This window comes from Eublepharis macularius, chromosome 19 (assembly GCF_028583425.1).
Source record: "Eublepharis macularius isolate TG4126 chromosome 19, MPM_Emac_v1.0, whole genome shotgun sequence".
NCBI classification, from domain to species: Eukaryota; Metazoa; Chordata; class Lepidosauria; order Squamata; family Eublepharidae; genus Eublepharis; species Eublepharis macularius.
This window is the reverse complement of record NC_072808.1, coordinates 16,076,751-16,089,538: the sequence shown is the minus strand read 5'-3', so window position 1 is coordinate 16,089,538 and position 12,788 is coordinate 16,076,751. Positions and strand designations below refer to the sequence as shown.

At 44.7% G+C, this 12,788-nt stretch overlaps 1 protein-coding gene across 3 annotated transcripts in view; it reads left to right on the top strand.

Moving 5' to 3' along the window:
* The window catches only part of SLC38A5 (solute carrier family 38 member 5), a 76,921-nt gene that overhangs the window by 49,060 nt on the left and 15,073 nt on the right, over positions 1-12,788 (top strand). For all 3 annotated transcript variants that reach the window (XM_055003232.1, XM_055003230.1, XM_055003231.1), the window contains exons 3-8: positions 296-365; positions 2,163-2,281; positions 2,461-2,534; positions 6,552-6,644; positions 6,792-6,873; positions 10,624-10,706. In XM_055003232.1, the coding sequence (XP_054859207.1) occupies positions 296-365; positions 2,163-2,281; positions 2,461-2,534; positions 6,552-6,644; positions 6,792-6,873; positions 10,624-10,706 (521 nt within the window). The remainder of the gene's footprint in view (positions 1-295; positions 366-2,162; positions 2,282-2,460; positions 2,535-6,551; positions 6,645-6,791; positions 6,874-10,623; positions 10,707-12,788) is intronic.

Genomic DNA, 12,788 nt, shown 5'->3' with positions numbered 1-12,788 from the left:
AGAAACAGTTTTGAAATCAGTCACTCCATTATTAGAGGGTGGCATTTTTTTTGTCTCTATCTGCCCCACCTTATAAATCCATCTCTATCCATTGCGCATATGTATCTACAGCACCAGTTTCCCCATATGTTTCTTCCAGTCCCCTCACTTCTTTTTCAGATTCTCACCCTAGTTGATACGAAACGAGCCGGCGCTTTTCACGCTGCTGTTGGGTTGACACCGTGAGCGTAGAAGTCTTGAAGTTGTGGCTACAGGGAGGCCATGTCCGCCTCACTGACCCCATTTCTCTTTTCAGCTACGAGGCGGAAGAACAGGAGGAGTTCCTTCCTCACATTGCCAGCAAGAAACTGAACCAGTTCAATGATGTAAGCGGTCACAGGGTCCAGATTTCCCCATCCTGTCCTGAATAGAATCCTTGACTCCCAAACTTCTGTAGGAGATCTGTTTTCCTGGAACTCTGATGGACAGCAGTTAACTGTCTTCTGCCCAGCCATATATAGCGCTGCCCTCCTCCTCAAACTTTATGGAGTTCACAGAGTCCCTGCACAGATCAACAGAGGTATCATTGCCTGGGTGCCTCTACCGTCTCCTCCCATCTTCGTTGGTGCCTAAGCTTCCCCTTCTGGAGTATATTTCAGGCAGTGGACAGATGTGTGCAGAGACTGGCTTCTCTTGGAGGGCAGATTGGGGAAGGAGGAAATTATTGCGGGTGTTCTCCCGTTTAAAATACAGAAACCAGCATGTCATGGGAAAAGATAAACTCAAAACCCTTCCATTTGGCATTCCAGCTTTATATGGCAAGGGGAGCATTCAAATGTGCGGCTACTGCAATCTTTAAACGCCGCATCCGTTCTCCTGCTAGCGGGTTTCAGTCCTTTAAGCCACAATGTAACTCACTGTCTTTCTTTTTTGTGACCCTGATTTGATATTTATTCATAATCTCTTCTTCCTCTCCTTGCCTCCCTTTTTAATCTCTGCCTTTTGCTCTGTGGTTGTTTTCTCCTTTGCTGTGAGTATGTAGGCAAGAAGAACCTCTCTAGTTTTCAGATTCTTGCATCTGGGAAAGCTGCCTCCCCCCCCCCCATAGATCCATGCTCATTGTTAAAAGGACCTCTTCAGAGAATGAATTTTTTAGCACAGTAAATATGTCAAGTTGGGTCTTACTAGTGGAAGTATTTTCCTTCTGCAGAAGAAATCTTTCCTTAATGCAAAAGGCTTTTCAGCTGGCGGAAGAGTCTCTTGCATCAGGGGAAGGGTTCTTCCCCGCCTTGGGGAGTGGGGGGGGGAACCATTTCCATTAGCAGAAGAGATCCATGGATCCAACCCATAATGGGTACAGTCAGGGCTTTTTTTCAGCAGGAACGCAGTGGAACGGAGTTCCGGCACCTCTTGAAAATACTCGGCAATAGTGCGTGAAAATAATATTATTTCGAAGAATCCTGTGTATTTCTTCCTCATTTCCCTCTTGAGAGTTCCGCCACCTCTTTTCCCAGAAAAAACCCCCTGGGTACAGTCCTAATATTGTCCCTCCAGGATGAACCTCTGTTGCAGAGTTACAGCATTTTGCCAGTAGAAGATGTGCTTTCATTCATTCATTCATTCATTCATTCATTCATTCATTCATTCATTCAACTTATATACCCTGCCCTTCCCGCAAGTAGGCTCAGGGCAGATTCCAACAAATATACTGTTAAAATACAATAAAAACCTGTTAACATATTAAAACATTAAAATTCAGGTGCCAGTCTTCCCCTGTGTTGTGCTGCAGGTTACAGCGTGTTGCAGAATGTAATCGCAGAACTGTTTCAAGTTCCTATTGGACAGTGCCTGTGGCGTGAATGGAAATGCAGCTGCCTGCTCCAGTGATTATGGCATTCACAATCATACAGTGCCCCTGTATTTGCAGAATGTTGAACTCCAATGGTCAAAAGGTTATGCTAACCCAGCCAGTTAAGGGCCACACCCTTAACTTTTTTTAAACCAAAGAATATCAATTCTGCCTAATTTGACACCATCAGTTCTATCTCCGTTAAATGCATCAAATTGCCCTCTTTTCTTCCATCCCCTCCAATCCTTGTCCCCCCTTTCTTTTCCATGGATGCTATTCCCCTCTGACTATGCTGTCTGACCTACGTTTTGTCTTCTTCTAACATCCTGGCTAGCAATTCGAAGGAAAGACGTCGTTTGGGATGTCCGTCTTCAACCTGAGCAACGCCATCATGGGCAGCGGCATTTTGGGATTGGCCTACGCCATGAGCACCACCGGGGTTGTCCTCTTCGTGTGAGTGCCGCGCCGAAACGTCTGTTCCCAGGAGAGCTTTGCAGCCCTGGTCTGCCGTTGGGAGAGGCATGGGTTCAACTTGAGGTTGGGGTTGGGGCTAATCGAAACGTCCAGGTCGCTTGCCTGTTTCTAGGAGAGGCATTTGGGACTAATTCTGCATTTTGACCTCATTTTTCCAGGGTGCTTCTGATCAGCATCGCTTTGCTGTCTGCTTATTCCATTCACCTGCTGCTGGAATGTGCTGGAGTTGTGGGTAAGTTGGGAACTTTAGAAAAACTTTTGGATGAGATTCAGCATCACTGCGGTGGGCAGGATAAAATCCAGATTATAGGTTCATAGAATCATAGAATCATAGAGTTGGAAGGGGCCATACAGACCATCTAGTCCAACCCCCTGCCCAGTGCAGGATCAGCCTAAAGCATCTCTGACAAGTATTCATCCAGCCTCTGGCAGTAAGCAATGGGAGCATCAGCGCTCTATTGCTATGACTGGACATGGGAGATTAGATAGATAGATAGATAGATAGATAGATAGATAGATAGATAGATAGATAGATAGATAGATAGATAGATAGATAGATAGATAGATAGATAGATAGATAGATAGATAGATAGATAGATAGATAGATAGATAGATAGATAGATAGATAGATAGATACTTTGTTCCAAAGTTTCCTGTGGTTGACAAAAGTGCTCAAAATCTCCTTTCCCAGAGACTAAACTGGTACACCATGTGTACCACATTCCTCTTTGAAGCCAACAAGCTTTCTAGGGATTTGTAAATCTAAGAAGAGCCCCGCTGGATCCATCCAGTCTAGCATCTGGTTTTAGACAATGGCCTACCATTTGCCCTGGATGGCCAGCAAGCCGAGCCCGGAGGCTACGGCCTTTCTCCCTGATGTTGGTTCCTGGTACTGGTATACAGCGATTTGCTTTCTTGGAAACCTCCATTCCCTTGTGCCATTCCTGATGCAAAGAATGCCTATAAGTGAGTATCTTAGTGCCAACTAGATGTTACTTGTGACATGAGTCAGGGCGTGGATCCCTGACCCAACTCACTGTCGCCCGTATGAACTGGGGAACTTACCTTGAAAGCATTCTGTTGTTGTGTTTGGCGCCGTACTGCTGCCTTTCTCCCAGAGAAGATTCATGCCAAAGAAGAGGATAATTTTTCCCTGACAAGCTAATTCTGTGTGAGGAGGTTGAAATGGGGCAGCCCAGCAAATTGTAGTTTGATAGCGCCCTCTGAAATTTCTGTGATAAGGATTCCCAGGCTACGGTTACCAAGCCGCAACGGATACTTTCAGCCTCTTAATTTATATCCAGCCCTGCACGCTTCTCACATTTCGGTTTATTCCCTCCCTGTCCAAGAACAAATCTTGGGTTTTTTCTCCCTCTTACACTCATATTATCCCCACAGTATGTTATTAATCTAACATCCTGTCGTTACCTTGGCGTCAGAAGAATAATCCTTACCCAAGCCACGAAACCACTATTTCTCTTTGTGCTCTGAAGAAGAGTTCTGTATAAATTAAAGGCTTGCTTCAGACATGAATCAAGCTATTGTTTATTTTTACTGGAGCTCGTTTGTGGAACCAGGATTCATTTCTGAGTTGATCACTCAATTCCTGGTTGGCCTTTGCAAATAATGGTTTCATCACTTTTGGTCCGGCCACATTTCTCGGTAGCTAGGGAGTGCACAAGGGCGGCATGGCCAGGATTAAACCATAATGTCATGCAAAACCACAGTTAAGACTAGCTGTGGTTAATAAGCCCATTTCAAACCAACATTTCGGAGCCTAGTTTGATGGTCCCTGACTAACAGTGAAATCCTAAGCAGAGTTACTCAAGTCTAAGCCCATTGATTTGTTAGTTTACTTGAACAACGGTTTTGCATTAGGTTTGAACTAAGTCAAACGTTTCCTTCCAATAATTTAAAGGCCAGTTGGCCTACTACTAAAAGGTAGTATTGTGAAGTCTCCTACTGTTTATGGACAGAAGTGTCAGAAGTTCCTGGAAGGAGGAGGGAATATCTTTTCCATAAGGATATCCGTACATGCAGATGTGCTTTCTGTGTTTGGACAGGCATGAACTAGTGTGGGCTACAGAAACGCCTGGACTGTGGGAGTCTGAACTGCTGTTGAGACTGAACCTGGAATCAGATATCAACACAGCTAAGGGCATATCTACAGTACAGACTTCAGTGTTTACTAAACATTCCATCTCCTTAGGGAACCTTACTGGGGTGGTGTTAGGGCCAAGCTACACATGACGAATGACACTTGAACAGCAAGTGGATTGAGTGGAGGGCAAGTGAACAGGGAGAAATACACTTGCTGTTCAAGTGTCATTCGTCATGTGCAGCTTGGCCCTTAGTGATTTGGGGGGCCCAGGCAAAAGTCCAGAATGAGGCCCAAGAGTCACTGCCATCCAGAGTGCTAGCAGGAGGAAATGGGGGGAAATGAATGACATGCCAACATTGTGCCGGTGTAACACTGCCAATAAAAACTGAAAGTGACATATGGACACTAGCAGTTGAGAAAAACTCTATGGTAAAACCATAAATTTTTGTAATGGTTAGAGCACCCACAGACATCACTCCCATGGTTTACTGGAAGTGATGTAAGCATGCTGATGTGATACTTATATGCTAGCCCCCCGCCCCCATTTCTCCCAGGGGTTGCCATCTGCAGTCTGGCAACCCTAGCTTAGGGATTCCCATCACAGTATTTTCAGAGTGCTCCATCAAACTACAATTCCCAGGTTCTTAGGAGAAACCTCAGCTGGTAATAACACTGCTATAAGCTTTTAGTATCAATATATCTGATAGTAAAGGGACTATTGTACCATTCACACCAATTACAAAATCTGCAAAACTTGGCCACTCCAGAAAGGAAGGGGTTTCTGTATACTTGGCAGATCCCCTGAACATGCACAAATTATGACTTTGTAAATTGTCAGGCTCTGCCAGTTAGATCCCCAGTTCACTGCAGACACTTCAAGAGTCCAGTTAAAGTTTCTTTATTAGAGATCCAAATGTATCTCTAATAGTTGTAGGGCAGGATTCCAGCCTTGGGATAAAGACCGTTAGAATTTAGGTGTGCAGGGCCTAGGAGGTTGGAGGGGGTAGGGAAGGGGAAGACAAGGATGAGCTCATTTCATGCCTCAGGGAGATACGGCTTCGACTGGCACATCAAGGACACTTTCCCATGCCAGTCGAGAAAGCAAAAGCAGCCACCTGCAAGATAAGCGATTCACAGCTACACAGTTAGACAGCTACACAGATAGTTCTTTACACATTCTCAGAGGCTCAGAATTCAATACAGCATATAATAGGCACACGTGGCAGACAAGCAGGGCACATCTGACATAACTAAATTAAAAGGAATTAATTAAAAAAATTCTGACTGTGTATGCTAATTTCCCTCTGACTGTTGAGCACAGATGTGAGTCAATCAAAGGAAAACAAGAGGTAAGGTCAAGGGAAACTAGCGTGCCCGTGAGCCTGAGAGCTTTTGGAAGAGGGTGTGTGTGTGTGGGATTTCAAAACAATTCCCCCCCCTCCTACAATTCCTTGTGGGCCCCTGGTTTATAATGCCCTATAAGTATCCCTTAGTCTCTTGTGCATGAGTTGTGCATATATGAATGATGATTACAGAGTCTCCAGCGTGCCAGAATCCAGATTTCAATCAACTGAGGACTGTGCAAGGAAGACTGACACGTGCACTTTGATATTGGTGCTCTTTGTGAATAGACTACCTGAAGAGGAGCAATAGGCGGGTGGGGAAGGTGATTAGAGGTGGGCACGAACCAAAATTCATCACAAACAGGACAGTTTTTGGTTCACGAACCAGCAGTTCGTTGGAGGGCATTTCTGACAAACAGCGACGATTTTTGGGCCAGTTCATTTGGTTCGTTTTTCGATTCGTCACTGCAGACAGCCTGGCACTGATCAATTAATTTCCTAGGCAACAAAGGTGAGATGGGCTTTCTGCAGACCTTCTGCTCACCTGGAAGTGACATATTCATGAACCAAACGAACCGGTTCTCGAACCGGGCAATTTCATGCTGGTTCGTGGTTTGTGAAACACTACGAACCATGAACCACAACGAACCGCCGTTTTCCCGGTTCATGCCCATCTCTAGTGGAGATTTTAACAATGGTAGAGGCCCCAATTGAGAGTAAAGGTTATACAACTCTGCCAAAGTGGTGTCGACGTCTGCCAAGATGATAATTAAAGTGATTTCCGAGGCACTCTCTTTCTTTCTAGGAATCAGAGCTTATGAACAGCTGGGACTCAGGGCATTCGGCCCCGGGGGCAAAGTCGTTGCTGCTGTGATCATCTCAATACACAACATAGGAGGTAAGGGCATGTTTTTACCGTCAGATCATTTCCCCTTCCAGGTCAGAGGGAAAAGAGTCACTCTAGCACCATCCCGTCCACCTCTCCTTACCCACAGACCAAAAAACAACAAAACAAGGCCATCCTAACAGCTTTCTCTTTTCACAGCCATGTCCAGTTACTTGTTCATTGTTAAATCTGAGCTGCCTCTTGTGATTCAAACCTTCTTAGGACTAAAGGAGAACACCGGGTAAGAAAAGCTACATCCAGTTCAATTCTTAGCTTCCGAAAGACCTTTCTTTTTAAAATAAACAGTAACTCTTCCCCAAACGACAGCCATTAAACCATTACAGAGAGAAAACAGAGGAGAGGATTATTTTTTCCATTACGCTTTGAGTAGCAAACTTGTTCCCAAAAGAAAAGAGACTACCTCTCTAACGCAAACGTGTTACTGTCTACCAAAGCGGCTTTCCAGTTTCCCAAATGCCTTCCTCAGCCATGCCTGAGAGACTTTTGGGTGATTTCCAGTTCCTAGCAATTGAACATGTTGACAAACAGATTTTCAGTTAAAGCCTTATCTTTAATATACAAAGTCAGCAAAAACACCCAATAATAGCACTGTAAAGTCAACTGGGAGGTTACGCCAGTCATTTCGTTGATTATTTTAAGAACTTGAACCTCCATTGACCGCCATTGTGACCTGGAATGAAATGGGAGAAGGTATATGCTAGGCAAGCTTTCCCCCATTCCACCCTTGCCCTCTGGCCTTCCCTCCAAGCCAACACTTCTCTAAGGCTTTCGAAGTAGTTTTATGGAGAGAAACAGCTGCTCTTTTTGGCTCGGTTTCCCTTCTAAAAATGGATACGTTTGGGGCTTGCTGCCCTATTCGCATGCCTTCCCAGCTGAGGAGAATTTTGGACCCATGCCACTGCTCTCCGCTGCTCAGCAGTGTAACAAATTTCCACACAGAAGTGGTGAGAAGGAAGGGGTGTCTTTTCCCCTCCCAAATGATCATAACTTCTCCCCTGACTGTTTATACCTGAGTTGGGGCTAACTGCACATTTACATAGCTGTGTAAATGTTAAACCAAGGCCATTTTCCTGCTCCATAGCGAAGTAAACACCTAGAATCATAATGGAGGTAAAAACAGCTGTGGAGAAGGGATTTTGAGAGGGAAAAACAGATACAAGGGGAATTAAACACTCCTTCCCTTCAACTATTTTTCCATTACCAACTGTTTCCTCCAGAGGATTTTTCCCCTTTAGAAATGGTTTCTTTTGTAGAACTTTGCAATATTCTGTGATGGGCCTCACCCTCACTTTGTTATTGGACCTCTCATATGGAAGCCATTTTGTGGTGACACCCTTCCTCAAAATTCCCGAAGTACCTGCTAGTTGGGGATCCTAGCAGGTTAATGCCTCGAGGCTACAACCTTTGACTCCCACTTTTTCAGCTATTTTAAAAAAAACAATTAATGCTATTTAAGACTTTAGCCTTGGGAGCCAGAGTGACTTTGGTTCAGTCCTGAGATCCCACTCTAGTGAGCCACTGCAAGGCTGTTTCCACGCGGCTTACCTTGTTCCAGAAAACAGCGAAATCTCGCACAAAATCTCGCTGTTATCGTATCTTCTCGCGCGATAACAGCGTCTTCTCGCGCGATTTCGCACGAGATTTTGCTGTTTTCTAGAACAAGGTAAGCCGTGTGGAAACGGCCCAAGTGTCCTTGAGTGGGAAAATGTGCATAAAAACAGACTAGTTTTTATGCTGTGGCTGGTTCTGGCTCCTGATGCTTGTAAGGAGTTTAGCGGCCCTGCTAAATTTTAATCAAGGGTATGGATACGCCCTCCCCACCAAAAAAACAGTGGTCTACAGTTTTATCCATAGGGAAAAGAAAAAAATGTTTTCAAGTTCTAAGAGATAAATATAGTCCATGTTTAAGGTTACATCGTAATGTCCTGGCTATGGTTCTGCATATATGCTGCGTAACTGAAACCCTTTTGGATGGTGCCAATTCTGTTACGTATCCTGACCACTTTAGAGAGGGTCAGTTTGTCCCGCAAACTAGTCTTCCAGTCCCCAGATTCTGTTGTCTGTCGAACAGTTACCTCCAAGAATATAAGGGTTGGCTGTCCCTGATAGAGAAGGCAAGTTTGTGATTTTGTATTTCTGACAGTGTCTCCCCTGGAGATTGTTGGTGTCCGGAAGAGTATTTAATAAATTAAAAAACAGCGACTGCTAACACTGGTTTTTCTTCCCCTTTGTATAGAGCAGTTATAGCCACAGGACAACAAACAATTACAATCCACCAGCACGCAGGGGTTTTTCGAAGAGTAATGGTCTATGCAAGCTGTGACTCCATGGGATTCGGAACACTGTTTGATTCCACATAGCTAACCCAGTAGTAGGTTTTATTGTATATGGCCAAAGGCCGTCACAATACAAAGTTAAAAAACAGTAAAAATAGAAATCTATCTTACAAGCGTAAAATACAGTTATTAGAATAATAAAAATAAAATACAATTAAAATGGGACCTTAATAAATACCAGATAGTTATGAGAAAAGTTAGGTTTTTGAGGAAACAGGCAAGATTATACAGTTGAGTGTCCTAGGACTCTATAGCATTGCGTTCTAGTGTCACAACAAAAATAGAATGCAGGATGTGGGCCTGTTTGAAATAGCTCTACAATATCCTTTCTGAGATGAGGCAAAAAGAGATGTGGAAAGAGATGAGGCCGTCACAAGGATTTGTATGCAACCCGCCCCCCACCAAACTTGCTCTTTGTGATGGCAAGGGAAATGCGACATAGGCTAAAAGTTCTAAATTAGCAAAGGTGTGTGTTGGCTGTCAGGAGTCTGGGAAGTTGCCACTAAGTTGACATTTTCACTGAGCTATCTGTAGCACCCCAATATTTCTCCCACTAAATTCTCCTTAGGTTACATCAGAAGTCTAGAACCGGTGGCCAAAGTAGACAAGGCATTGGGAATTCCATGTCTGGAATTCCATGGCTGGCCTTTCTCCACAGTTTGGAATGGGAGCACAGTGTAAGTTTTTTTGGGGGGGGGGTCCCTCTGCACTGTTTTCCTGATCAAAAACTGCCCTTTGTGCCACAGTCTTCATCCGAATCACACTTAGTAACTGAGAGACTTCTCTGCTTACTTTCCTTCATTTAGTTCTACCTCCTGCGTACTACTCTTTGGTCAGTTATCAGTCTACAAGAGCACCCCTCATCTTACACTAAGTTTACTTAGGATCCTTTGTTGAGGCATGTTGTATCATAGTAACCATTATCTATCTATCTATCTATCTATCTATCTATCTATCTATCTATCTATCTATCTATCTATCTATCTATCTATCTATCTATCTATCTATCTATCTATCTATCTATCTATCTATCTATCTATCTATCTATCTATCTATCTATCTATCTATCTATCTATCTATCTATCTATCTATCTATCTGTGAATGAATATAGAATTGAGAGTTTGGAATTGAAAAAAGCCCCTATCCTTTTAGAGAGGCGGGGTAAAGATCATACAAGACAGATAACACCACACTCTGCCAGATTTATCTTTTCTTCTTCTTTTTTTTATTCCACAAAAACAAACCACCACAGAAGTAAACTACAAAGGTTTATAAAAAGCAACCGGATAAATCTTGTCACGACTTTTCTCATTCTAAGATACAATGATGCCCTACGCTATCAGTCACTTGAAAATTACTCCTCTGAGCTTTTTGATAGTATGGTAGCTTTGTCAAGAAGGCCGCAGACCAGATTTTATTGACACTTTCATTAATAGAAGGAAATTCTATTAATAACAGCAGATTTTTCTTTTTGGCACAACTTAGAAGGCAATCCCAAGAATGCTTTCCTGGGAGTATGCTACCTTAAATACAGCTGACTCAACCTCTTAATACCCTATTCCCTTTCTTCTTTAGGCTCCTGAAAAAAAGCCTTCATTGGCTGCTTTGACCCTGGTCTTGTTTGTTTTTTCAGCGACTGGTTCATGAACGGGAATTTCTTGATCATCATCGTCACCGTCTGTGTTATCCTGCCCCTCGCTTTGATGAAACATTTGGGTAAGTGGCAGTGCCCTCATAATTGAATATGGCTTGGACAAGCAATGTTGGATAGAGAAGAGTGTGCATTCTTGTGAATGCTTGTCTGCGTTTGTGTGTGGGCATGAATACAGTCGGCTCATTTCGAGGGGCAACATGCAGGAACACAGTTCCGGCAGTTCCCCAAAGAGGTTACATCTCAGGTGGCCCTGCCCACCTGACTTTCGGCCATTTTGGGCCCGTTTTGTCCTGGATTGGGCCCAAAGCAGCCAGGACAGGTGATATCAGGGGGTGTGGCATATGCAAATCAGCTATGCTAATGACACATTTCTGATGATGGCAAGGGGCGTGGCATATGCTAATAAGTTATGCGAATGAGTTCCTCCAGCTCTTTTTCTACGAAATGACCCCTGAATGCAGTGGGGAAATAGCATTCTACCTGAGGGTTCAAGGCCTTGTTTGTTAATTTTTCACTGTGTTGATTCCCCACCCTTTGTTGTTCCCCACCCCTGTTAGAGAGAAAGAGTCTCCCCAGCATAACTTTGATCCACTCTGCTCATAATGTTTGTTGCTTCTGGGAATTACCCCTTTCTGTCCAGGGCTGTCCATAGACATCGCTTTGTGTAGAAGAGTAGATATTGCCTCTCACCACAGAGCATTTGCCTATCAGTAGGACTGAGTCTTTCTCTGGCTCTGCTTCTGTGCCGTTATCAAGAACCTCATGCACACAAAGATGAAGCAGGTGCAGTTTTTCCAAGCCTGTAGGTAAAGAGATAGAAAGCACCATCTGCTCAATATACCAGAAATTAAGGAGCAAGATAAGGAAGAAAGAAACTGGGATTGAGGCTTCTTAACCTGGCAATATTAGACAAGAGAATTCTCGGTTTAGTGATACGGCAGGAGATGAAGCAGTCCGCCCTGTTCCTGCTACTCCTTTGCTCCCTGATTTGGTTGTCTGTTCTCCCTTACCTGTTGTGGCAAGCAGGTCTCCAGGTGTGCCACACAGGAGGTGGTGAAGGAGAGTGCATGGCAAGTGAATGTGTAAGAGAAGTGGCCATGAGCGGTCCAGTTACTGCCTTTTGGGGGGGTGCGGGAAATGGAAAGAGATTACTTTGTTGTGTCCTATCCATTCCTTGACTGAGCTCAGGGCAACTAATACGGATGTTTACCTCACTTCATTCTTAGGCTGGTCACCTAAAAGCATTTCATGCATTTTCTGAATATGTCCCTGAGTTGAATTGACAGACACCTGGAAGATCCATGCTTGGCTGGCATGTGCCAGACCAATTTGCATTGACACTCTTGTCAAGGTTAGGCCTTCCTTCAACAACATTTTCTCAACCTGAACAGCCTCGGGGAGCAACTCTTTGCCCCATTTGAGAAACTCACACATACTGATGGTCTACACAGTAAGTTTCCTGGCGGGGCAGATAGCAGCTCATGGGGTTTGTTTCAGATTACGAAAATGACATGGTGGAGGAAGGCCTAAGATACAGAGGGAAAACTCCCAGGAACCCCTCAACTGTATACTATATATATCAAAATTTAATTACACTATCGTGGTCCAAATACAAAGATATACACAATTTCATACAGTATTACAATATTACAAAAACTCATTCCATAATACAATCACATATTATACATTTCCCAAGGTGCTGAGGGGTTCCTGGGAGTTTTCCCTCTGTATCTTGGTATTTTGGAATCCATCCCTTTCAGTATTGGAGGAAGGCCTAAGCCAGGGCTGGATCGAGGGGGGGCAGGGGGGGTAGCCTGCCCCCGGCACTGCCAAAGAAGTGGCGCTGGGCGTGGCTGCCAGCCACCCGGGAGGCTGAGCGCAGGGTTGAGAGACCCTTGCCAGCCCCGCTGATGGAGTGGCTGGCTTGCCGCGCACGCAGGACCTCCCAGTGGGCGGCACAGGGCAGTGGGGCACATGAACTGCGCAGAGGGCCTCCTAGCCCTGTGCTCAGCCGGCCGTGCAGCAAGCCGGCCACCCCAGGACCTGGTGAGCCGTGGAACTGGCGGCAGCGAGGGCGCGCGGTGGGGCAGCTGGCTTGCCACGCGGGTGGCTGAGCGCAGGGCTGGGAGGTCCTGCATGTGCAG